Source organism: Pan paniscus, chromosome 11 (genome assembly GCF_029289425.2).
Source record: "Pan paniscus chromosome 11, NHGRI_mPanPan1-v2.0_pri, whole genome shotgun sequence".
In the NCBI taxonomy this organism is placed as follows: Eukaryota; Metazoa; Chordata; class Mammalia; order Primates; family Hominidae; genus Pan; species Pan paniscus.
Window position 1 is genome coordinate 82,475,772 of NC_073260.2, and position 23,795 is coordinate 82,499,566.

At 40.2% G+C, this 23,795-nt stretch overlaps 1 protein-coding gene across 6 annotated transcripts in view; it reads right to left on the bottom strand.

Moving 5' to 3' along the window:
• Window positions 1-23,795, bottom strand: part of FRMD3 (FERM domain containing 3) — a 296,678-nt gene that overhangs the window by 74,352 nt on the left and 198,531 nt on the right. For all 6 annotated transcript variants that reach the window (XM_003810300.4, XM_034967512.3, XM_063593988.1 and 3 more), the window contains exon 6: window positions 18,063-18,186. In XM_003810300.4, coding sequence (XP_003810348.3) covers window positions 18,063-18,186 — 124 coding nt within the window. The remainder of the gene's footprint in view (window positions 1-18,062; window positions 18,187-23,795) is intronic.

The following is a 23,795-nucleotide window of genomic DNA, read 5'->3' on the forward strand; positions in this document are numbered from 1 at the left end:
ATCCTCCCAGTTTACTTGAAAGGCCCTCATTCTACCACCCACTAATAAGTACTCCTCTGATCTACAGAGCTAGCCATTCTCATTATTCATTGAACTGTCACCACCTTTTTAAAAGCTACATGTCATTTATTCATAAAACTCAAGTTTGTTTTCAAAGCATACCCTCTTCAATATAGGAGCAAGATAATTGTGAAATGTTATCATTTGGATGTTCACTTTGAAAAGCGAATAATTTTTCCTTGCCTAGGTGGTCTCTTTCTGACCACTTCCTTGTCCTTCCTAAATCTGATGAGCATCTAACTTCCAATCACAGCCAATCCCAGATGGCAGCAGGGTACCAGTGCTACACAGCCCCTGAGGACACACCCTTAAACTCAAGGACATCTGTTCATCAGGAGATACCAGCCAGGGTGGAAAAAGGCAAGCTACAGTATGGGAAAAGCTGTCAGCAACACGTACAACCAAAAAAGGACACCAATCTGGAATATTTTTTAAACTCCTGTAAATCAATAATCAGCAACAAAATATGTTTCAAAACCAGTAACCACGACCCCAACCTCTGCACAATAAGCAAAAGACTTCATAGGCACTTACCAAATAGGACGTCTAACTAGCCAATAACTACATGAAAATGTGCTTAGCTTCTTATGATCAAGAAAATGTAAATTATTTTATTTATTTTTTAATGTCTATTTTCTATATATTTAGGAGGTACAAGTGCAGATTTCCTATGTGCATATATTCCATAGTGTTAAAGTCTGGGCTTTTAGTGCAACTGTCACGCAAACAATGAACATTGTAACCCTCACCTCCTCCCACCATCCCATATCTTGTAGTTTCCAATGTCTATTACTCTCCTCTGTATGCCCATGTGTCTTCATTGTTTAGTTCCAACTTATAAGTGAGAACATGCAGTATTTGCCTTTTCTGTTTCTGAGTTATTTCACTAAGGATAATAGCCTCTGGTTCTATCCAAGTTACTGCAAAAGACGTGATCTCATTCTTTTTACGGCTCAATAGTATTCCATGCTATATATATTATATATAATATGTGTGTGTGTGTGTGTGTGTGTGTGTGTATATCACATTTTCCTTGTCCAGTTCTCCATTGATGGACACTTAGCTGATTCCATATATTTGCCATTGTGAATAGTGCTGTAATAAACATATGAGTGCCGGTATCTCTTTGATATGATGATTTCTTTTCCTTTGGGTAGATATATATACACAAAGGGAAAATAGTGAGATTGCTGGATCAAATAGTAGTTCTATTTTTAGTTCTTTAAGAAATCTCCACACTGTTCCCAAAAAGTTGTTTTAATTTACATCCCTACCAACAGGTTATAAGTGTTTTCTTTTCTCTGCATCCTTGACAACATCTGTTGTTTTTTGACTTTTTAGTAATAGTCTTTCTGACTGGTGTAAGACAGTCTCTCATTGTGGTTTTAATTTGCATTTCTCTGATGTTTAGTGATGTTGAGCATTTTTTTCAGGTTTCTTGGCCACTTGGATGTCTTCTTCTGAAAAATGGCCTTCAATGTTCTTTGCTCATTTTTTAAGGGGGGTTGTTTTTTTTTCTTGTTGAGTTGTTTGAGTTCCATGTAAATTCCAGATATTAGCCCTTTGTCAGACCCATAGTTTGCAAGTATTTTTTCCCATTCTGTAGGTTGTCTGTTTACTCTGTTAATTATTTCTTTTGCTGTGCAGAAGCTTTTTAGTTTAATTATGTCTCATTTGCCTATTTTTGTTTTGCTGCATTTTAGTTTAATTAAGTCCCATTTGCCTATTTTTGTTTTGTTGCATTTTAATTTGAGGAATTGGTCACAAATTCTTTGGTGAATGTCCAGAAGAGTTTTTCCTAGGTTTTCTTCTAGGATTTTTATAGTTCAAGGTCTTATGTTTAGATCTTTAATCCACCTTGAGTTAATTTTTGTTTATGGTGAGACGTATGGGTCCAGTTTCACTCTTCTGCATGCAGCTATCAATTTTCCCAGGATTATTTATTTATTTATTTAGATGGAGTCTTGCTCTGTCACCCAGGCTGAAGTGCAGTGGCATGATCTTGGCTCACTGCAACCTCCGCCTCCCAGGTTCAGGGGATTCTCCTGCCTCAGCCTCCTGAGTAGCTGGGATTACAGGCATGTGCCACCAGGTCCGGCTAATTTTTGTACTTTTAGTAGAGACGGGGTTTCACCATGTTGGCCATGCTGGTCTTGAACTCCTGACCTCAAGTGACCATGTGTTGTGGGAGCAACCCAGTGGGAGATGATTGAATCATGGGGTGGGTCTTTCCCTTGCTGTTCTCGTGATAGTGAATGGGTCAGATGAGATCCAATGGTTTTAAAAATGGGAGTTTCTCTGCACAAGCTCTCTGTTTGCCTGCTGCCATCCATGTAAGATGTGACTTGCTCCTCCTTGCCTTCCACCATAATTGTGAGGCCTCCCAAGCCATGTAGAACTGTAAGTCCAATAAACTTCTTTCTTTTGTAAATTGCCCAGTCTTGGATATGTCTTTATCAGCAGTGTGAAAATTGACTAATACAATGTATAATAATACTACAGATTCTGCATATATATTTTGTATTCCAAAACTTTACTGAATTCATTTATGAAATCTAAGAATCTTTTGGTAGCGATTTTAGGGTTTTCTAGATAGAAACCATACCATCAGCAAACAGGGATAATTTGACTTCCTTTATTCCAACTTGGATGTCTTTTTTTTTCTCTAGTCTGATTGCTCTAGCAAGGACTTCCAGTACTATGTTGAAAAAGAGTGATGAAAGTGGGCATCTTTGTCTTGTTCCAGTTCTCAGAGGGAATGCTTTGAACTTTATCCGGTTAAATATGATGTTGGCTGTGGGTTTGTCATATATTGCCTTGATTATATTAAGATATGTTCCTTCTATGTCTGGGTTGTTGAGGATTTTCTCATGAAGAGATGCTGAAGTTTATCAAACACTTTTTCTTCATCTATTGAGGTGATCATGTGGTTTTTGTCCTTAATTCTGTATGTGATGTATCACATTTATGGATTTATGTATATTGAACAATCATTGCATCCCTGGGATAAATCCCACCTGATCATGGTGTATTTTCTTTTTATGTGTTGTTGGATCTGATTTGCTAGTATTTTGTTGAAGACTTTTGCATTTATGTTCATCAGGGATATTGATCTGTAATTTTCTTTTTTGTTGTGTCTTTCTCTGTTTTGGGTATCAGGGTGATACTGGCCTTGCAGAATGAGTTAAGGAGAACTCTCTCATCTTCTATTTTTTAGAACAGTTTCAGGAAGATTGGTATTAGTTCTTCCTTGCATGTTCTCTAGAATTCAGCTGTGAATCCATCTGATCCTGGATGGATGTTGTTTTTTTGTTTTGTTGTTGTTGTTGTTGCTGAGAGATTTTTTTATTACTGACTCAGTCTCACTACTCATTATTGGTCAGTTCAGAAGTTTTATTTCTTCCTGGTTCAATCTTGTGAGGCTGGAATTTATACATTTCCTCTAGGTTTTCTGGTTTGTGAGTATATAGCTGTTCATAATAGTCTCTGATGATCTTTTGTATTTCTGTGGTTTCAGTTGTAATGTCTCCTTTTTCACTTCTGATTGTGTTATTTGGATCTTCTCCTTTTCTTGGTTAGTCTAGACAATGGTTTATCAATTCTGTTTATCTTTTTTCAAAACAAAAGAACCAACTTTTTGTTTGGTTGATCTTTTGTAATTTTTTATCTCCATTTCGTTCTGCTCTGATCTTTGTTATTTCTTTTCTTCTGCTAAGTGTGTGTTTAGTTTGTTCTTGTTTTTCTAGTTACTTCAGGTACAATGTTAGGTTATTTTGTGATCTTTCTACTTTTTTGATGTAGGCGTTTAATGCTATAAATTTCCCTCTTAGCAATGCTTTTGCTGTATTCCACAGGTTTTGTTATATTGTGTTTTCGTTTTCATTAATTTCAAAAAATTTTTAAATTTGTCTTAATTTCCTTATTCATCCAGTGATCATTCAGGAGCATGCCATTTAATTTATATGTATTGTACAGTTTCAAGCATTCCTCTTGGTAGTGATTTCTAGCTTTATTCTGCTGTGGTCTGGGAAGATATTTAATACAATTTCAATTTTTAAAAAATTTGTTAAGACATTTTCTGTGGCCTACTATGGAGATTTTTTCCATGTACTAATGAAAAGAATGTATTTTCTGTAGCTATTGGGTAGAACGTTCTGTAAATGTCTAAGTCTACATGGTCTAAAGTCCAACTTCAGTTCAAAGTTTCTTTGTTAATATTCTGTCTTGATGATCTGTCTAGTACTGTGAGTGGGGTGTTGAACTTCCCACTATTGTTGTATTTCTGTCTGTCTCTTTCTTTAGGTCTAGTAATATCTGTTTTTTGAATGGGGGTGCACTGATTTTGGGTGCATATATATCTAGAATTGTTATATCCTCTTGAGTGTCAGTCCACTTGAGTCTTTATCTCACAGCAGCCCCTAGAAGAGCAGTGGGTATGGTCCTGGGTATGCAAAAGAGAGCCTAGTTTCCTTGTCCCTCTTCAACTGGACGTGGTTGCAGCCATGACAACTTGAACTCGGCCCACGGTGGAGTGCAGCCTAGTGTTAAACTCTCTAAAATGACACCTAAGACTTACGACCAGGGAGACCAGGGCCCTTCCCAGGCAGGAAGTATGGACAAGAAGATGTGGATGTCCACTCACATCTCAGTCTCACAGCAGCCCATTGCAGGGCAGTGGGCATTGTCCTATATATGATAGGACAGCCTGGCTTCCCTGTCCCTCCTTGGCCAGGTGGCAACTGCAACCACACCAACCCAAACAGTCCAAGGTCAAATGGCAGTCCATCATTAAACTCTCAAAATGATGCCTTGGGCCTAGGAACAGGGAGGGTGGGATCTCTCCCAAGCAAGCAGTGTGGACAAGAAGCTGTGGAGAGTGCAGCCCACTCACATCTCAGTCTCAACAGCAGCTCACAACAAGGCAGTAGGGATCCTCCTAGGGGTATGTAGGAGCACCCATTCTCCTCTCCCCTCCTTGCAGCAGCTCTGCAGCAGCAACCATGTCTGTAGCTCCCCAGTATCTAGGCTCTCAAAATGTTGCCCAGCAGAGGCCACTGTAGGCTTGGATGCCTGTGGGATTCCATGTGGGTTCTCTTTCTAGAGGAATGTGCAATCTTTAGGCAGTTCCACATGTCAGGCCCTAGGCCCTAATGGGTCAAGAGTTTCTCTCATACACAAGATCATAAAAGCTGATCCCTGGAGGTTTCTCTCTTACCGTTTCTCCATGCCCAGGAACCTCTCCTGAATATTAGTCAGTTCCCAGCTGGGCAAGCTGCCTCGAACCCTCTCCTTACTTCAAGTGCTTCCCATCTCCTCTCTGGTGAATCCCAGAAGTCTCTCCTAGACTAGCTGTTTGAAATATATCTACTTATTATACTGGTTCCTCTCTGTGAAGGAGGCACATACTCCTATATCTAGTCAGCTATGTTCTATGCTATCAGTAAATGCAAATTAAAACTCTGAGAAACCACTAACGTCTCCATCTGGTAGCTACAGTTAAAAAGACTAACAAAAGCAAGCACTGGTGAGAATGTACAGCACAAGAAACCCTCATGTACTTCTGGTGGAAATTTGGTGGAACTAATCTGGAAAACTCTTTGGCATTATCTACTAAAGTTGAACATGTTTACCCTATAATACAGCAATTCCACTCATAGTTATATATGCAACAGAAATTAGTGCATGTTGCACCAAGAAATAGATAGAATTTTCATAGTAGTGTTATTTGTAATAGCAAAAACTAGAAAACAACTCAAATGTCTATCAAGAGTAGAATGAATAGGCAATGGAATACTATACAGGCATGAAAATTGCTGACTTAAAGCTACACACTACGAGATGAATGAATATCACAAAAATAACATTGAACAAAAGAAGCCAAATGCTACAGTTCAAATATTTGTCCCCTCCAAAACTCATGTTGAAACTTAATCCCCAAAGTCACAGTATTAAGAGGTGAGGCTTTTAAGAGGTGACTGATTTCGTGAGTGTTTTGCCTTCATGAATATATTCAGTTTGCCGTGCTCATGCCCTCTTCATGTGCTGCCTTGCACCACTTCAGGACTCTGCAGAGAGTCCCCACCAGCATGAAGGCCCTCACCAGATGCAGTCCCCAGACCTTAAACTTCCAAGCCTCCAGAACTCTAAAAAATAAATTTCTTTTCTTTATAAATTACCTAGCCTCTGGTATTCAGTTATAGCAAGAAAAAACAGGCTAAAATACCAGATATAAATGGATATACACTGTATGATTCTATTTCTATGGCTTTCAAAAATGAGCAAAGCAAAACTAATGTGTTAAAAGTCACTGGAAGCCCTGGGAACTCTCACCTATTGTTGGTGTGAACATAAGGTAGAGCAACCTAACTGCCATTTCCTAGAAAAGTTAAAGTGCAAACTCTGGCAAGTTCCACACTTAGGCTTGTACTTACACTAGGGAGTCCTGTACATGTACCTTAGGAGAATTATTTAAGAAGCCATAGTAACTCTGTCAGCAATAGCAAAAACCTGGAAGCAACCCAAATGTTCATCAACAGGAGAATGGATACATAAAACATGGGAAGTTCATATGATAGAAAATTAATTACACAGAAGTGAAAATAAAGACCTATGGCTGTATGTATCACTGTGGAAGAATCTCATAAATACAATGTTGCTAGGGAAGAAATGAGACACGAGAATACAGTATGAGTCCATTTATATGAAAGTGAAAATAGGCAAAACTGAAGCAATACATCATTGACTAATACATATGTATAAAGTAAATTTATAAAAGCAAAACAAGAGAATAAGCAACCCAAAATTCAGAAAAGTGTACCTATGGGAGGAGAGAGGGAGGTGGTCTGGGAGGGGCACATAGGAGACTTCAGAACAGCTGGTGATGTTCTCATTCACAAGCAATGTTAGGGGATCATGGATGTTTTTTCAATTATTCTTTAAATCCCACACATATTGTATATACTCTGAAAATGCTCTTTTACATATTATACATTTTGTAATGATGAAAAGACACACAATTTCTGCCTTTTTAATAAAGAAATCATGGGATGAAATATTATGCAGTCCACAAGGACCCCCAAACTAAAGGGTATTTATTGATCAAGAGGATCATAGATACATGTATGCAGAGCTATCTTGTACTAAACTCCACAATTCCAAGCAGCATAACATTTTTTATATTGCCAAGCATATATATATTTTTTCCCTTATTCAGAAACTTGGAATCTTTATCTTCCCTTTTGTGGATGAGAGTTCTGACATTCAAAGAGAAAAATAACTTGCTCAAGATTATTGCTCAAGGTCAATTGACATTTGCCCTCACTAGTCATGTATGGGCAAACGCAGGATGCAAATGCAAGCTGACCTGGTTTTAAAGTGCTTGTCAGGGCTGGTACCAACATCATCACCAATATCTTATGGTCAAGAGCCATCTGCCTGCTCTCCTGCGTGCCATGGCACAGCATTTCAAAATGACATGATTTCTATCCACCTTTTATGTTTTAAAAAAGCAAGGCAGATGGAACTGGAGGCCATTAATAACACAGAAACAAAGTCAAATACTACATCTTCTCATTGATAAGTGGAAGCTAAATAATGTGTCACATGGACATAGAGTGTGGAATAATAGACACTGGAGACTCAGAGGGTGACAGAGTGGGAGGGGGTGAGGGATGAGAAATTACTTCATGGGTACAATGTACACTATTCCAGTGATGGTTACGCTAAAAGCCCACACTTCACCACTATGCAATATATCTATGTAACAAAATGGCACTTATACTTGATAAATCTATTTTTAAATTTATTTATTTATTTAATTCATTTATTTGAGGCAGGGTCTCACTCTATCGCCCAGGCTGGAGTGCAGTGATGCGATCTCAGTTCACTGCAGCCTTGACCTCCCAGACTCAAGTGATCCTCCCACCTCAGCCTCCTATAGCTAGGACTACAGGAGCATGCCACTACATCTGGCTAATTTTTGTATTTTTTGTAGAGACGGGATTTCACCATGTTGCCCACGCTGGTCCCGAACTCCTGGGCTCAAGTGATCCTCCCACCTCAGCCTCCCAAAGTGCAAAGATTACAGCGGTAAGCCACTGCAACCCACCTAAAAAATTCATTTAAATTGCAACTTTTTCAAATGATAAACATTGCCATTTATCAATGATAAGGCAATTCATTCCAGGTAACTGATACTCAGATCTGATTAGAGAATAGTGATATCTCCATTTTAATCTGAAACTAAAACCTGCAGGCCAAATCTGGACTGCCTGCCACCTGATTTTGTACAGCCCTCAAACTAAGAATGGGTTTTACATTCTTACATAGTTTAAATAAATCAAAAGAATAATATTTCATGACTCATGACAATTACATGACATCCAAATTTCAGTGTCTATAAATAAAGTTTTATTGGAACATCATCACACCCACTCATCTGCATATTGTCTACACATGCTGTCATGCTGCAACAGTAGTAGTTGCAATGAAGACTGTATGTTCTACAAAGCCTAAAATATTTGCTAGTTGACCCGGTATAAAAAATGGTTTTCTGAACCCTGATCTGGGTCCAGAACACAGGAACATGAAACCACAGGAAGCCATGTCTATTTGATTCTAAAAAATGAAGGTGTTTCTGTAAAAAGAGTACCTACCTCCAAGATTTGATGCAAAGATTAAGCAGGTAACAGATGCAAATCTGTTAGACTAGTGCTTAACACACAGTATGTTCTGTCCTTGCCCTCAGACTACCATGTGCTCCCTTGCTAGCCCTACATATGGCTGAAGTCAGAAATACTGTGCTGAGGGGAATGTCAAGCAGGATGTCGAAATATTTACCACAAACCAAAGGCCCATCTTTAAAATAATTCTCAAGTAAGCATCATTTGCTTTGGGCTTAACCTCAGATCTCCACTGGCTAAGCATTTAAAAGACTTAATTGAAAATGTCACACACAGGGAAAAACTAACTGCAAATGCTCAGAGAAGGCAAAAAGATCAAAACCAAAGGAGAAAAGGCAGGGACCCTGATAGGACTGGAGACTCCTGAGGCCCAGACTCACCAAGGAAGAAACCATTTAATGATCCGTTTTTTCAGGAAGATACTAAGATCAATTAAATAGAAAGGTTGGGATTTTTTCCTTGAATCTCCCACTAGGCATCTGTTTCTGGCAAAAATTCTGGTAATGGAAAATAATGATTTTCTGTCCATCAAATATTGCATCAGGAAATGTTCCACTCAGATTAAGTGTCTCTAATGAGACATTTAAAGGTAAAGACCAGTGATTAGTTGACTTCTTTTCAAAGAGCTAACAATTCTCCAAAGATAGGCTTTTCTAATATATTAGATGAGGTCAAGTAATTGTGTAGTTAGCTGTCCCTTCTGCCAGTTTTGAGTACTTTTAGACAAAAAGGAAAAATCTCCCTTTTATTGATCCTCCTTTAGCATACCATTACATACAGTACAAAACCAGATAGCATCCCAGGAATAAATGTCAATTATTAGTGGACATTAATTGTGGAATAAGATGTGGATCTTGCCAGCAATGAGCTGGACTGCTTGGAACACAGTTGGCAGGGAAGGGGGTGGTTCTGGTTCCCTCTGACCCATCTGAGCCTAGGAGCTCTAGAATGAAACCTATGGGCAGAAGAGCAATGTAATGGTGTAGAAGACCAATATAATGGTCTTCTACTTCTGAAAAACAGAATTCTCAATTTGGCTTAGATTACATTTTGCTGCAACTTGGTTGCAACTTTACTTAGATTTAGCTTTGTTGGAATAAAAGATTTTCCACACCACTGGCTTCAAATGTTTGGGAGTGCTCTCAAGACTTGCCCTTCAGCAGGGCTTGGGACTTTAGCACTCAGCGACTGCAGGGAGCTGTCTATGCTTTAGAGCATTCCTGTGGAATGTGGGCTGGAGAGAGATTCCTTTGCTCTTCAGTGTCATCCCTGGCTCTCTGGACTTTAGAAGACTTTTCTCCTCCCTGTCATCCTGCCTCCTGCCATCAGCAAGGGCTTCCCCACCCAGGCTGAAGGTCTGGAGTGCCTCTAGGGGATTTCACTCAGCTCTCGTGCTGGTTAAAAGTTTGCCTAGTTGCCCTTAGCCCTGACCTAGGGTGTAATCCTTCTCTTCCTGTCACTCCACCAGAAGTGAAAGCAGCTATGCGTCTCTACTCTCCTAAGAAAGACATTCTGGATTTTAATACATTCAGGTCGATTTGCATCTTCAGCTCTCAGATGGGTTCAAAAAATATGATTTTGTAATTTAGCCAGCTTGTTGGTGTTATTTTGGTGTTAGGAGAGATCAATATCTCATGCCTTTCTACATCCTAAATGGAAAGGAAATGAGAGTTCCCAGTCTGTCATTTCCAATCTTTCACTTAGAGAGGGACATTATCTCTTGCAAATCCTTTTAGGAGCCATCTTTATGCAGAGCATTAGATAATGCTGCAAATTTGGATAGCTGCCACGCTATGAAGGAGACAGTGGTAACACCCTGGGGCCATGCAGGGACAAGGCTTATAGGAGAGCAGCAACTTAGAAAGATATTAGCGCACAATGCACGGAAACTCAAATTTCAGGTCAAGTTCTATTGCTTCATAATTGTGTAGCCTTGGATAAGTTAATTTCTCAGAACTCTGTTTCCTTATCTGTAAAAAAAAAAAAAATGGTGGCTGCAAACTCAATGGAAGAAGAAGGTAAGTTGGCAGAGCAGGGATGGTGGCAATTCAGAGACAAAGGATTCTTTTAAAGAGGCACTGCTGCTGAGTGTTGCCACACAGAAGTCAGGGAGCCATGTGACCAAAACCCCAGTCGCAACTGAAGCCAGAACTTTATGGCAATTGGTTCCATTTTTTACAGCTATTATTTGGCTCAAACTACATACATCTGGGTCACAGTATAGTCCAAGGACTGTCATTTTATAACTACTGCTTTGGACTCCAAGGATCTTTTAAGCATAGAAATTGGCTGTCAAATTTCTTTGCTGTTGGCTAGTGACCTCTTGATAGTCGAAGGCGCTAAATGATAGTCAAAACTGTCTTTGACTAATAAAAATTAGGAGGCAAATTAATTGTTGCTTCATGAATTATTTTGTAGATAAAATCTTTCAAACCATGAGGTCATAGGGGAGTGTGGATGATGAAGGAGACCCCAGCTTGGGGATGAAATGGCTGAAAATCTGGGCTAGGCCATCCCACACTACTACAGTGTCCCACAAAAGGCTGCTCTTCAATAAGTATTAGTGGTATGAATGGATGGATGGAAAGATGCATGGATGTATGGATGAAATATAAATGGATAGAAGGATGGATAAATATCCTCTGGATAAATTCACTGTTATAGTCTCATTGAAAGTTCAAAGAATCTTTAGCTCTTCACATAAGTTAGAATCACATGTGAGATATAATCAGACAATGTATTAAGTAATAGCTGACTCCTACTTTCAATAATATAACCCTCTCTCCTTCTTCATGGCCACATTGCACTTTGGTGACATTGCTTTTTCCCCCTTAAGGTCATCGTAGCTAGATTTCACCTGTATAAAAAACACGAATGGCTTGGACGTGCACACCACTTGCCCCAGCCCATCCCTTCCTAGAAATGTCTTTTACCCTAGGCCACAAAATGCAAGGACTTCATTTTTACAGTGAACGCATTTGATCACAAATCATCCCATCTTCCCCCTTCCTAAGAAAGGTGCTATACCAAATAGCAACAAAAAAATGCAAATTGATTTGATAATCTACCAGGGAGAGAGATTTTATGAGTTTGGAAGGGACTTGGGAAGGGAAATGATACAGGGAGAGAGATCGATGACAAAGAGAAAACGCATCTTAAGAAAGATTGGGGTTGTAAAATAACTAGACATTTATTTCTTGTCTTCTTTTTACACAATAAACACACTTCTCAAAACTGACAAAAACATTTCTTAAGAGGGCCCTTGTGATCTATTCATCAGAAGCAAAGGTAGAGGATATTTTTCATGTCAGGGTATTTGTTTCTAGAAAGCTAGACGTTTTTAAAATGATAACTCCATTTTTTTAAACTATAGCCATGGCGCATGATTTACAGAGAATATAACCTTTAAGAAATAGAGATAATTACTCTGTTCAAAAAACACACTGTGTCATTCTTGCTTCTAGCACAAACCTCACTGCCCTGGATCATTATAGTGTGGCTAGTTGGATGATTTTCCTGCTCTTTAAGGGCAAGGAATATACTTCATCAAAACTGCTTTACTGCCAATTGAGCCTTTTGAATATTTAAAAGCTGATGACCTATGACTGAAGTTAATGCAAATGTCTCTGTCTCTAATGACAAACCTGATGAACTGGTGATGAGAGGAAGAAAAGACTAGCTGAGTAGAAACTCTAGGAAATACCTCCAGCAAAGTCTATCAGGGTTCTTTACGGTAAAAGCAATCTTATTCTTGATCTTAAACCCCCTCGGAGCACCCTCAGGACTAACGGAATGGGTATTTCCTCTTACCCCAGGTGGCTTCGATTAAAGCTGTGGAAAACAGAAACCAAGAGGGACAAAAAGAACAGAGGACTGGCGAGGCATGGTGGCTCACACCTATAATCCCAGCACTTTGGGAGGCAGAGGCAGGTGGATCACCTGAGGTTGGGAGTTTGAGACCAGCCTGACCAACATGGAGCAACCCCGTCTTTACCAAAAATACAAAATTAGCCCGGCATGGTGGCGCATGCCTGTAGTCCCAGCTACTCCGGAGGCTGAGGCAGGAGAATTGCTTGAACCCAGGAGGCGGAGATTGCGGTGCACAAAACTCCATCTCAAAAAAAAAAAACAAAAAAAAGCAAAAAAAACAGAGGACCATCAGGTCCTCAGGGGTTGCAGCAATGGCTTCCTCCAGTCACCAGAGGGCTCTAGAGGGAGGAATAACCTATTTCTAAATCAGTCCCAGGTAGGACCTCATCTCTGCACACCAAGCTTAAAGTCTGAAAATTACAAGAGATTATTTTTCACACATAGTTTTACAAACAAATATGGCTCCTGATAACTTAAAATTATCTACAGAGGCAGGACAGTGAAGTAGAAATTGATTTCATACCTGCTCTGCCATGTGTTTAGAACAGGAGTCAGCAAGCTAGGACCCATAGGCCAAATGTGGCCTGCCACCTGTGTTGTCAATAAAGTTTTATTGAATCATGGCCCACTCATTTAAGAATTGTCTATATCTGCTTTTGCTTTACCAAAACAGAGCTGAGTCACTGCACTAGAGACCGTATGACCCAGAAAGCCAAAAATATTTAACTAGCCCTTACCTAGAAGAATCATTCAGCTCAGTGGGTTATGTAAGTGACACATCTCCATATCATCTAGTTCACATGATATTAAAAGGCCCAAAGATGCCTGTATAAAAATCTTTCTAAATGCAACTCTATTAGCTACACATCTATTAGGATGACCAAAATCCAGAACACTAACAACACCAAATGTTGGCAAGGATGTGGAGCAACAGGAACTCTCATTCACTGCTGGTGGGAATGCAAAATGCTACAGCCACTTTGGAAAATAGTGTGGTGGTTTCTTATAAAACTAAACATACTCTTACCATATGATAGAGCAATCATGGTGTTTGGTATTTACCCAAATGAGTTGAAAACTTGTGTCTACACAAAAACCTACACACAGTTATTTATAGCAGCCTTATTCATAATTGCTCAAACTTGGAAGCAACCAAGATGTCTTTCAGCAGGTAAATGGATAAATTATGATACATACAGACAATGGAATATTATTTTATGCCAAAAGGAAATGAGCTCTCAAACCAAGAAAAGACATGGAGGAAACTTAAATGCATATTACTGAGTCAAAGAAGCCAATCTGAAAAGGCTACACATTGTATGATTCCAACTATGACATTCTGGGTAAGGCAAAAGCTATAGAGACAGTAAAAAGATCAGTGGTTGCCAGGGGTTAGGGGAGAAGGAGGGACGATTTTTAGGACAGGGAAACTACTCTGTATGATACTATAATGGTATTGGTATTGCAATGGAATGATACTATACATTCATCAAACCCATAGAGTGTACACCAAGAGTGAACTCTAATGTAAACTATCAACTATGAGTGATTATAATGTATCAATGTAGGCTCATCGGTTGTAATACATGTACCACTCTAGGAGGGATATTGATAATGAGGGAGGCTATGCATGTGTGGGAAAGGGGTATAGAGGAAATCTCTGTGCCTTCCTTTCAATTTTGCTGTAAACCTAAACATCTCTTTTAAAAAATAAAGTCTATTAAAAAAAGAAAAACAACTCTATTAGTCAATGAGTTGTGAGGGCCATTAAGGGCTGGGTGCCCACTGTTTCCAGCTCCTATTACCTTCTGAACACCATAGAATTGCATTTCCTTGATCCTGGGTAAGATCTTGGGATGAGTCCTGATCAGAGAGTTGTAAGTAGAAGTGATATGAATCACTTCCAAAATGAAGCATGACCTTCCAGGGCTCTTTTCCTTGTGGCTCAACATCTGGCAAATCCAAGTTTCTGACTTCCCTGAGTGACAATGGTGGGCAGAGCCCCCCAGCTGGCCTCTGGTGGGCACAGAGCAGAGTAAAGAAGAAGGCTTTCTTGCTGTAAGCCACTGAGCATTGGGTGTTTGTTTCCTCAGAAAAATCTAACTGATCTTGACTGATATAGAGATGATCGATAACTATAATATGCTACTATATTTGCAAAACTGTGGCTTCTCCCTATCCTCCAATACACTGAAGGACTCAGAAGAAGAAACATTGATCCAAGCATGAACTTTTACCTTCAGTCATCAATCTAATTTAGTTCATGAAAATTCTTCTTAAAATCTTGGTCTTCTTAAAACTCCAAGGAAGAGTCAGTCTCTCTCTCTCTTTCTCTCTCTCTCTCTCTCTCTCTCTCCCCCCACCATTCCCCAAAGAACTCTGTTATTCATGCCTATCTATCAGGCCATCTTGGTCCCACCTTCAAGCAGTCTGTAGCCTCCCAGAGAGGAAATTTCTTTTTTCTCTCTCATTAATTTTCTTCCAAGAATGGCAGCTTTTTTTCCTCTCTCAGAGATCACAGAAGCAGAATAATCCTAATCAATAAAAAGGCTGGGAGAAAGTTGTGAAACCACCCCCTCCTGAGGTAAACATGTTGATCTCCCTGTAAATCATCATTTCTGCTAATATTTGAGCACCTGTTGTGTTTTATTTCTCAGCTGATTCAGAAAGCAGGAAGGAAGAAGGAGGTTATTTATTGGGTCCCTCAAACCCCAACAAAAGCCAACTGGAATCCTCTCAGGAAGTCTTCAGAACAGCAGTTCGATGGCCACACACCATCCCTAGCTAAGTGGGAGGGTCACGGGTGTTGTGGTGACTCTGGACAGCAGGATGGCCATGGCTTGGTGCAGCCAAGCACAGGTCTTCTCCATCCATGACTCCTTCCTGGCTTGGTCAGGTTTGCAGAGTAATTCAACCAAGGCCCAATTCCTTACACAAGACAGATAACACTTTCTTGACCTGTGTATGAAGGGGTGGTGGCACCCCCAGAGCACCTTCAGTCCCTGTAGCAGGTTTCCCATCAGACGCAAGAAAGCTCCTCTCCCTCTGCACTGTCAGCCTCTTCTGCTCTTCTTGTCTTACCCTCCAAACCAAAAGTATCTCTCTGCTGCACTGATGCTGAATGAAATACAGAACTACTTAGAATGAGCAAAAATACACAGGGAAATAGCCCCTGAAGCTGTCCTTGCAAGGTGATATGATTCCTGACAGGTTCATCCTTCAGGCATACAACTCCGACCTCTTCACAAAGGCATAATGGATGTTTCAAATGTGCAGGACCACATGTGCCATAGAATGGCAGCTTTGATCAAACCACAGAACTTACTTCCAAGATTTATAAAGTGCGACTGACTGATGACCCCCGTCTTCCCTGAGTGCATGATGACCACTTTCAGTGATCTCCACAAGCCCAGGTGCTGGCCCAGGGTCCAAGCTACAGCTTTCTGAATGTTAATAAAACAACTTGGAATCTTCTGTGATTCACTCATTTTCTCACGAAATTGTGGATCACTAAGTCTGGCTGCAACGCCTCTCATGACTCTCTTCTTTCAATTTCCTTTACTCCTATTCTTTTTCAGGTCCTTCACGTTTCTTGTCTGAATACCAGAAATTACTAACTGGCCCTCCTGCCCTGGTTCTCCACCCTCAGGCATCACTGACATGGTGATCACCGTGAAACACCTACCCGACTACCTGATTCCCTTTAAACGCTCAACAAAGGGAGAAGAGCATGGGCATACCTTGAGCCAGGTAACCCAAGGTTCAAGTCCTGACTCCACTATTTACTCAGCACAAGTCCTTTAACCACTTCAGCTTGTACTTTCCTCATCCCACACTAGAAAGAACAATAGTGCCCATCTAAGAGAGTTTGGGAGAACTGAGTGGGATAATGCATTTAAAGCTCTTAGCACAATGTTTTGGCATCTAGTAAGTAAATGCTCAATAAGTGTATATTATTATCATATGTTCTGAGCATTAGAGGCCCTGCAAATTCAGGGCATAGAAAACCTTTCCATTCCCATCTCCTATCAATTCAAACAGTGGGTGCAACTCCTTCATCCAGGGATTCTCACCCTGTGCTCCCCGGAACACTGCTCTGCCACAAACCCCTCCACAAAAATATCGAACTTTGTTTCTACCTCTAGTACATTTGTCTCCAAAATAGCAAAAGAGTAGTGAGAATTTCATGTATCTTCAACAAGGCTTTTCATTAGGAGACAATACTCTAAAATTATCCACATAGATGGCATGTTGCTTTCTGAAAGTCGTACAATGTTTTGATGTCTAATCATCTTTATCTCTAAGACCAAATAAGCTGCCACCTTGAATGCCCTCACATATACTCTTCCCAGACTCACCAGTAGGGGGCGCGCCTGCATAAAGGAGGGAGCTAGAACAATTTCCTCACACCGGGACAGTTGTCTGTTCCAGAATGCATAATCCAGTGATGCAATTTTCTTTATACTTACCAGAGGCCTAGAACATAGAAGCATCTCAGTTCTTGCAGTTTGTCATCAACACTTGTCATAACACTGCCCATGCTTGCTATTACCAAAATGATTTTTTTTTCTGTAGTTTGCACAGTATCTAAATTCTAGTTACAGACTAGACTACTTGAATTACCTAAATTCCAAGTTGGCAATGATCCCTACACACACTTCATTTGATTCCCAGCAGCCCATGTAGAGTGTAACCATCACACAGGGCATAAAGGCACAGACTCTAGACCAAGACTGCCAGAATTCAAATCCCAGCTCTGATACTTACTAGCTGCGTGACCTTGGGTAGGTTGTTTAACCTCTCTGTGCCTCGGTTCCCTCATCTGTAATATGAGAATAACAATAACCTATCTCCTAGGTTGTTGTGAAGATTAAACGAGTTAATATGTGGAAAGTGCTTAGAACAGTGTTAGGAACGTGGTGAATGCTGTATGCAATTTTGCTTCTACCACTGCTACTGTGCAGCTATCATTGAAGCATCGCAGGTGAGAAAAAGAGGATCAGACACTAAATCTGTCATCTTGAAAGTAGCTCAGCAAAGGGAATCTTCCCAATGGATTCTATTCTACTTGGAGTCAATGCTTCTAGTTATGGCCACCGGTGGGAAAAAGACAACACAAAATTCAAATCAGAAAGGTTTACTTATTTACCTTAGATTCGACTTTCAGAAGCTCAGGGTGTTTAGAAATCCATATGTGTAAGAAAATACATGGATCTAATAACTACTGATGGATCATAAACAGCCACTCATGGGACTCCACACTGTTGAGATTGTTATTGACGGAGGACACCAGGGTGTCCTTGACAGTGCCCAGAAAAATTGCGCTGCCACGCAAAACAGCCTACCCATACATTACAAATATTCCTCCTTCACGATGTGATTTCCACATTCCCTGCAGTAAGAATATTTTCTCCCCTTTATCATTTTCACAAATGTCTACTCAGTAATTACCTGAGTTCATTTTTATGAATTTCCACTATTTTTCTTTCCAGCTTCTGTGACTGCTTGGGGAAAATCTCAAACTCACTGATGTAATTCTCAGGATGCTCATCAGGATCGTAATCACCAAGCTCAGCTGTAATTGGTGAAAAAATAAAGAGACAGAGAAAGATTAAAAACAATAACATGAGCAGGGTGCATATGGAATGCCTCCTGCCATCCAAAAGAAGAGGCTGGAATAAACTCACCCAAAAATATGTATCTGTACCCAGAGAAAGCCTGAGTGTCTAGAGGCTCATATTCCAGTTCAGATCGAGCTGTGTGAGCTTGGGATCTTGAGAATCTTCTCTGGGTCTCGCCTTCTTTATCAGTATAATAAAGGATTTAAATTACTGTTTTTCAGTGGGGACACCATTGGCATTTTGAGGGCTGAACAATTTTATTATTTCAGATTTTCTAAGGAACTGTAGGACATTTAGTAGCTCTACCCTTCAGGTACTAGATGCTAGCAGCATACCCAGGCACTGTGACCATCAAAACTGCTCTCTCCCAGAAGTTAGTCAAAGAATACAGGATTTCAATTAGATAGAAGGAATACATTCAAGAGAGCATTGTACAACATGGAGACTATAATTAGAAACAACGTATTGTATACTTAAAAATCCCTGAGAGGGTAGCTTTTAATTGTTCTCACCACCAAAACAAATGATAAGTATATGAGGTAATGTATATGTAAAGCTCGGTTTAGCCATTCCACAATGCATACATATTTCAAAACATCAGGTTGTATACCATAAATATATATAATGTTTATTGATTTAAAACGTTTTACATTTTTTAAAAATTTAATGCCCCTGCCCCAGTATTTCCAAATGCTCCCTAGGATAGGAGGTGGTACCACCTTTAGATGGAAACCAGTGGACATTCCTCGGGGTTCCATTCACAGCTAATATTCTCTGGGTCAGGAATTCCCTGACTGGAGCTGCCTGCTCTGAGGCTTATGCAGGTGTGGCTTATTCATTGAAAAATCACTAGAAGGAACCCAGCGGGATCGCACTTAAAAACAAATTGATTGCTCTTGAAATTAAGGAGTATACATCTAAAACAGAAGAGCATACTAGATTAAAGTTGTTGCTGGATTCTAATGAGAAATAAAAATAAAATCCTAAGCCCCCCAACAGACTGAACATTGCCCCCACTTGGCCAAGAGGCCCCAGAGAACCCTCAAAAACTGAGTTCCCAGACATGATGAGGTCAGACCTCATTATACCCCCTCCCTCATTAATTGCTATTAGGTTTCCTACACCAAGGGTTAAACAGAAACTAGCCCTTCTGAAAGACTGCACCACTGATATCAACCAATTGCCATGCTGCCCCTCCCTTTTGTCGTTTTGACACAGTAACTGATCAGCATTCCTTCCTGGTAAGAGACCACTGACTACAAAGTGGTTCTGGCCAGTCTATGGAGGCTGTGCACAGAGGGCCCTTTGTGTCCTCTGCTTCACCTTTTGTTGTATAGGCCTTAATGATGATACATTTACATGTTAAGTCTCCACCCAAAAGTGAACATGGGATGCATGTTGCTTATGTGCTAGCCTACTATGCATGCCTGTGCCTTCCTTTTGTGAATATTCATAGCTCCTACAATAACCTGTTGAATATGTATACTTGGCCACCCCATTCAGCATAAATCTTTGTCTTATTCTTCCCACCCTTGAAGTGCTTGTTTCCAGCTTCTGGCCAGAGTCTACGTTTCCCCACCTGTCAGAATGGCCACCCTGCAAGCTGCAACCCTTTGTGAGAAATAAAGCTCTTCTTTCCAAATTTATGTACTTCATGATTCTTCAGCTGACACTAACAAAGGGCACCTCCAGAGGATCTTCAAGGGTAAAAAGAGAAATGCCTACACATCTCTGAGCACCCAGAAGGCCAAGCAGAGATGGGTGTGTGAACCACAGCATGGAGGGGCAAAGGTGATGTCTGGCATCAAGAATACTTTCTATTGGTTCCACAAGCATGCTAAGGAAAATGAGCCAGAAGAAGCAAGTGTCTCTGGAAGAAACAAAAGATATGGCCCAGGAGAGTAGACTAAAGATAGTGGGAAAATTGTATTAGAAGAACCTGATGACCAATATGACTTTGAAGTAGAAAAAAAATTAGTATGCCTTGAGTGCATCTGAAAAATTACATCCAACTCTGTAATTTGTATCCACTGTCCCTTCATTGTCACATCATCCAATGACTGGAAAAGTATATAACCAGGAGGAAATCAAAGCTCTTTAAAGCTTCTGGACAAAATTCAAATTACAGAGTTCTTAAAACAACCTAGAACATAAACCACAGCGAGGGAAGACTTCTAAAATAAGACCTAAAATACTTTCAGTCACAAAGGGAAAATTGATTAATTTGATCATACCAAAATTAAAATTTATTTCTGTTTAATAAAGGACATCAGAGTCAAAGTAATAGAGAGATGACAACTTGAAAGAACATATTTTCACAATCTAAAGCTGACAAGGACTAATATCTAGAATAAAGAAGAAATCCCTACATATCATTTTTTAATGGACAGGAAAACCAATAGAGAAATGGTCAAAGGATAATGAACAGACAATTCAAAGAAGGGGAAACCCTAAGGGCCAGTGTAGGGACAGATGCTCAAACTCATGAATAATTAGAGATATGCAAACCAAAACAAGATGTTACTTTATACCTATAACATTGGCAATAAAACTAGGAAGTTGGCAGAGATACAAGAAAACAAAAATACTTGTGCACTGCTGAAGGGTGCTAGATGCATGTTGCTCCTCCAGAGAGCAAGGTGGGAGTATTTAGTCAAATATTATGACCTAGCAATCCCATTTCTGGGCATTTTTCCTAGAAAAACTCTAGGTGCAAAAAAAGGATATGTTCAAGGGTTTTTTTATGACAGCATTAATCATAATAGTCAGAAGTTGGAGGCAACTTGGGTGTTTATTGTTAGTGGGACAGATAGATAAGTAAAACATGGAAGACGCACCCTTTGGGACACTCTGTCACAGTTAAAATCAACAAAATAAGATGTACGTATGCAATATGGACAGATCCCAAAAGCAGTGTTCTGAGCGTAAGAAGGAGGGAATACAATGAGTCCTATAGCATCATTTAATTTATGAAATTTAGAAGTATAGACACAAAAAACAAAATTAATCATTTTATAAGGATGGATACAAAGACAAAGATATGTATATGAACCCAGCGTTGCCCTTAGGAGTGGAAATGGAGAATAATGGAAAAAGGGAAATCAATCAATCAATCCATGGGCCTAAAGGGACCAATGATGAGAGGTGGGCCATAAACTGATGATTAACTCAACCTATGTTCCAAAAGAAATACACGTAACGTGTCCACCTGTACACACATACACGCTTGTGCCCCTGTGAGCTAGCTACAGGCATTAATATTTAGGAGATGGACGATCCCAGTGCTTCCATTTTCCATAGGTAATTTCCATAGGTGATGGGACAATGGACCACCAATATGAAACTGGGTCATCTTCAATGCAAATGTCAGCTTGCAGAGTGGTTGGTGAGGGAGGGTGTCATTTTTCAGGGTGCCCTTTTCTTTCCAGGAAATCTTGTGAGATATTATAGACTTGCAATGCTACACACTGCAAATGTTAGAAAAGTTAGAGAAGAAATGCTGTGAAGACTGCACTGGATTGCTGACAAGATTAACACTGTCCCCATCACAGGCCCTGCTCTCTGATTCCCTAAAACTTGTCTTTAACTCTGACCTCTCCTTAAGCAGAAGGCAGGTTTTTTAAAATGAATAAAGATTTCTAGCTATTCATACCAAGAGGAGTTGGGTAAGCAGCCATGGTTCTCCCTCCTGCTCATGACTTGGAAGTTGAAGTCGTGACAAATGACATACAACTGGAGGCCCTGCGGTTTGAAACCAGCTCTAGCACTTTTCTAAAAGGATTCAATTCTAAGAGAAAAATCCAATGAGTTTGAAGTGAATGGGTGAGTAAGGTCAGAAACAGTAAGTCTAAAAAGCAACAGGCTTTCCCCTGGTTTGGAAAGGACTCATTCCAAAAGAATTTGAGATGCAGTACCTTTAGCTCCAGGGCCAACTCCTTCAGGAGCTTTCCCTGACCCACGCTTGCTAAGTCAGGAGCCCTCCTGGGACACTCATAGCAGGGACCGGGCCTGTGTGTTCCTCCATCTAGCCATCAACGCAGGGTCACAATGGCCTGTTTCCTTATCCATCTTCCCACAGGAACTTTGTATTGCCATGTGGCCCCCTAGCAACTGCTCAGGAAGTATTTGGAGAACACATGAACAAATGAATGAATGAGGTAGTGATACCATCCCAGCAGGCGTCCAACCAATCTTCCCCATAGTTAAATGAATCAGGCACAATCATTTAACTAAACGTTAAATGAATCAGGCACAGTCATTTAAGGAAATGTTAAATTTAACTAAACGTTAAATGGTTGTGACTAATTCAATTAACCATGGTTAATCAGGGCATGTTTGAAGCTTCAGTATATTCTGAGTTTATTAAAAACAGTCAATCAAGCCAGGTGTGGTGGTGCACACCTGTAATCCCAGTTACTTGGAAGGCTGAGGTAGGAGGATTGCTTGAGGTCAGAGTTTGAGACCACCCTGGGTAACATAGTGAGATCCTGCCTACAAAAAAATACAAAACCTGTCAATCACCTGGAGTTTAGGCAAGTGCCCCAATTCATTTCAGGCAAGTGCCCCGATTCATTTAACATATTTAGTGGAGAATCTGCTGTGTGCCAGACACAGGAAGAGTGCTGTGAAAAAGCACCCAGATCCTACTCCCATGGAATTAGATTCTATATAGGAGGAAACGCACAATAAGCCCAAAAACAACTCAAGATCTAAGTGTTTGCAAGAAAACACAACAGGGCTCTGAGAAAGAATGACGTGCAGGAGGGAGCTGCTTTAGCTCGAGTGGTCCAGGTAGACTTATCAGAGGAAGTGACTTCAGGACTGAGTTCTGAATATCCAGCAGGAGTCAAGATTTCTACAGGGGTTGAACATACCAGGCAGAGGAGATAAGTTGAATTCCTCTGTGGTGCTGTTTTGTAAAAGGAACAGGAAAGATATTTTTACCAAGGAAGAATATAAATAGATCCCAAGGATTCTGTGTTTGTTTTGCAATTTGTATCATGAAAGAAAATGCATTGCATGTCTTAAATATGCTCGTTGGATTCAGTATGTACAGGCAGCAAAACTCCAGGTGATTGACTGGTTTTGTATTCCTTGTGGAGACAAGGTCTTGTCTATGTTGCCCAGGCTAGTCTCAAACTCCTGGCCTCAAGAAATCCTCCTGCCTCAGCCTCCCAAGTAGCTGGAATTACAGGTGTGCACCACCACATCCAACTTGATTGACTGTTTTTTATAAACTCAGAATATACTGAAGCTTAAAACATACTCCTTGAAAGAGCGTTAGCAAACAAGACGATGAGGGGCGACAGTGCCTCCTGATTGCTAATCACTTACTCCATCTTCCCTATTACTCTGTAAGAATAAGCAGTTCTGAAATGCCCATCTATATCTGTATTTGTGAATGACCTGCAGTGCTGCCGAAGTACTCACCCGAGAATCAGACCTTTATGAACCACTTTTACTCAATTTGCTATAAATGACCACAGACAGCACTGCATTTGAGAGCCAAAAGGTCTTTTTGAGGTCTGCCAGTCCATTTCCCACTCTACTTTCTCCACAGTGT